The sequence below is a fragment of the Octopus bimaculoides genome, chromosome 30 (assembly GCF_001194135.2).
Source record: "Octopus bimaculoides isolate UCB-OBI-ISO-001 chromosome 30, ASM119413v2, whole genome shotgun sequence".
NCBI classification, from domain to species: domain Eukaryota; kingdom Metazoa; phylum Mollusca; class Cephalopoda; order Octopoda; family Octopodidae; genus Octopus; species Octopus bimaculoides.
The window spans coordinates 5,613,421-5,615,384 of NC_069010.1; the positions used below are offsets into that span (position 1 = coordinate 5,613,421).

Sequence of the window (1,964 nt, forward strand, 5' to 3'; positions counted from 1 at the left end):
TCGATGATGATGATGATCATCATCATCATCATCGTTTAACGTCCGCTTTCCATGCTAGCATGGGTTGGACGATTTGACTGAGGACTGGTGCAACCGGATGGCTACACCAGGCTCCAATCTAATTTGGCAGAGTTTCTACAGCTAGATGATGATGATATATATATATTTGACTAGCATTGTTGCTCAGAAATATTGGAATCCCTATATGTTGTACATTCTGTGGCATCCTTTTTATAATACAAGAAATTTGTTTAGTTCATCGAAATTAAGTTATATCAATAATGAATTAATTAATCAATTCAAAAGAAGAGAAACACAAAGAAACAGTTGTAGCTGTTTTACTTACAGAATGATTGTGCCTCTGGATGACTTCTATGAAAACCGTGGGACGGTCCTGCAAGGGTTTACTGAAGATCTGAAGAAGGTAACCCTCGTCGTCATAATCTATCAGGATTTGGAGCTTATGAAGCTGGGGAAGAGATAAATGGAAGATTAACTTGGGGATACATTATGGTCGCTGTAGGGGTCATAGTAGAATCTAAGGTTTAGCTGAAGCTATCTCTACATGTGACTGTTCTACATTTTATGCATAGTTTATCTAGGACTACATTATCTAATGTGTCTTACCATACTGTTGTAGTTGTTGTTGTTGCTTACCCCCAGATCATTTTTGATCCATCGCACATATGATCAAAGACGTTCCAGCTGCGACCATCCTGTCTTTCTTTTAGGCATAGTGTATCTAGGACTACATTATCTTATGTGCCATTCCTTGTTGCTTTTGTTTAGCCCCAGGTCAGTCCTGATTCAGACAGATCTATGATCAAAGATGTTCCAGCTGTGACCATCCTGACTTTTATTCAGACATAGTGTATCTAGGACTACATTATCTAACGTGTCCTTCCTTGTTCTTGTTGTTTAACCCCAGGTCAGTCCTGATCCAGACAGACTTATGATCAAACATGTTCCAGCTGTGACCATCCTGACTTTTATTCAGACACAGTGTATCTAGGACTACATTATCTTATGTGCCATTCCTTGTTGCTTTTGTTTAACCCCAGGTCAGCTTTGATCCAGACAGACCTATGATCAAAGTTGTTCCACCTGTGACCATCCTGTCTTTTATTCAGACACAGTGTATCTAGGACTACATTATCATTATGTGCCATTCCTTGTTGCTTTTGTTTAGCCCCAGGTCAGCTTTGATCCAGACAGACCTATGATCAAAGATGTTCCACCTGTGACCATCCTGTCTTTTATTCAGACATAGTGTATCTAGGACTACATTATCTTATGTGCCCTTCCTTGTTGCTTTTGTTTAGCCCCAGGTCAGTCCTGATTCAGACAGACCTATGATCAAACATGTTCCAGCTGTGACCATCCTGACTTTTATTCAGACATAGTGTATCTAGGACTACATTATCTTATGTGCCCTTCCTTGTTATTGCTGTTTAGCCCCAGGTCAGCCTTGATCCAGTAGACCGATGATCAAAGGTCTTCTAGCTGTAACCACCTGACCTTTATTCAGGCATTGTGCATCTAGGATTACATCATCCAATGTACCCTTGTTTTTTTATCCTCAGTTCAGTCCTGATTCACCAGAATTATTACCAAAGATGTTCCAGCGGTGACCATCCAGTCTTTTATTCAGACATATTGTATCTAGGACTACATTATATTTTTTCCCCATTTTATTTTAATCTCTCTCTCTATTTCTCTCTCTTTCTCTCTCTCTTTCTCTCTCTCTCTCCCTCTCCCCCCTCTCTCTCTCACTGACAATTTCTCCTTCCCACTTCTTCTATGTTTCTTTCTTCTGACAAAGGGCAAATGTTCAAAACATTAGACACTTTTTCTTTACAAGGTCCGATCAAAAAATAACCACCACTGTTGCTAAGGTAACAAAGCTCAAATACACAAACGGCAGCCACATGGTTGTGGAACAAACTTATTTACCCCCCCCCCCC

At 40.1% G+C, this 1,964-nt stretch overlaps 1 protein-coding gene across 1 annotated transcript in view; it reads right to left on the reverse strand.

The window, feature by feature from the left end:
• Nucleotides 1–1,964, reverse strand: part of LOC106875773 (4-hydroxyphenylpyruvate dioxygenase-like) — a 25,122-nt gene that overhangs the window by 1,597 nt on the left and 21,561 nt on the right. Inside the window, 1 exon segment of the mRNA XM_052978101.1 lies at nt 347–469. Within this exon segment, the coding sequence (XP_052834061.1) occupies nt 347–469 (123 nt within the window).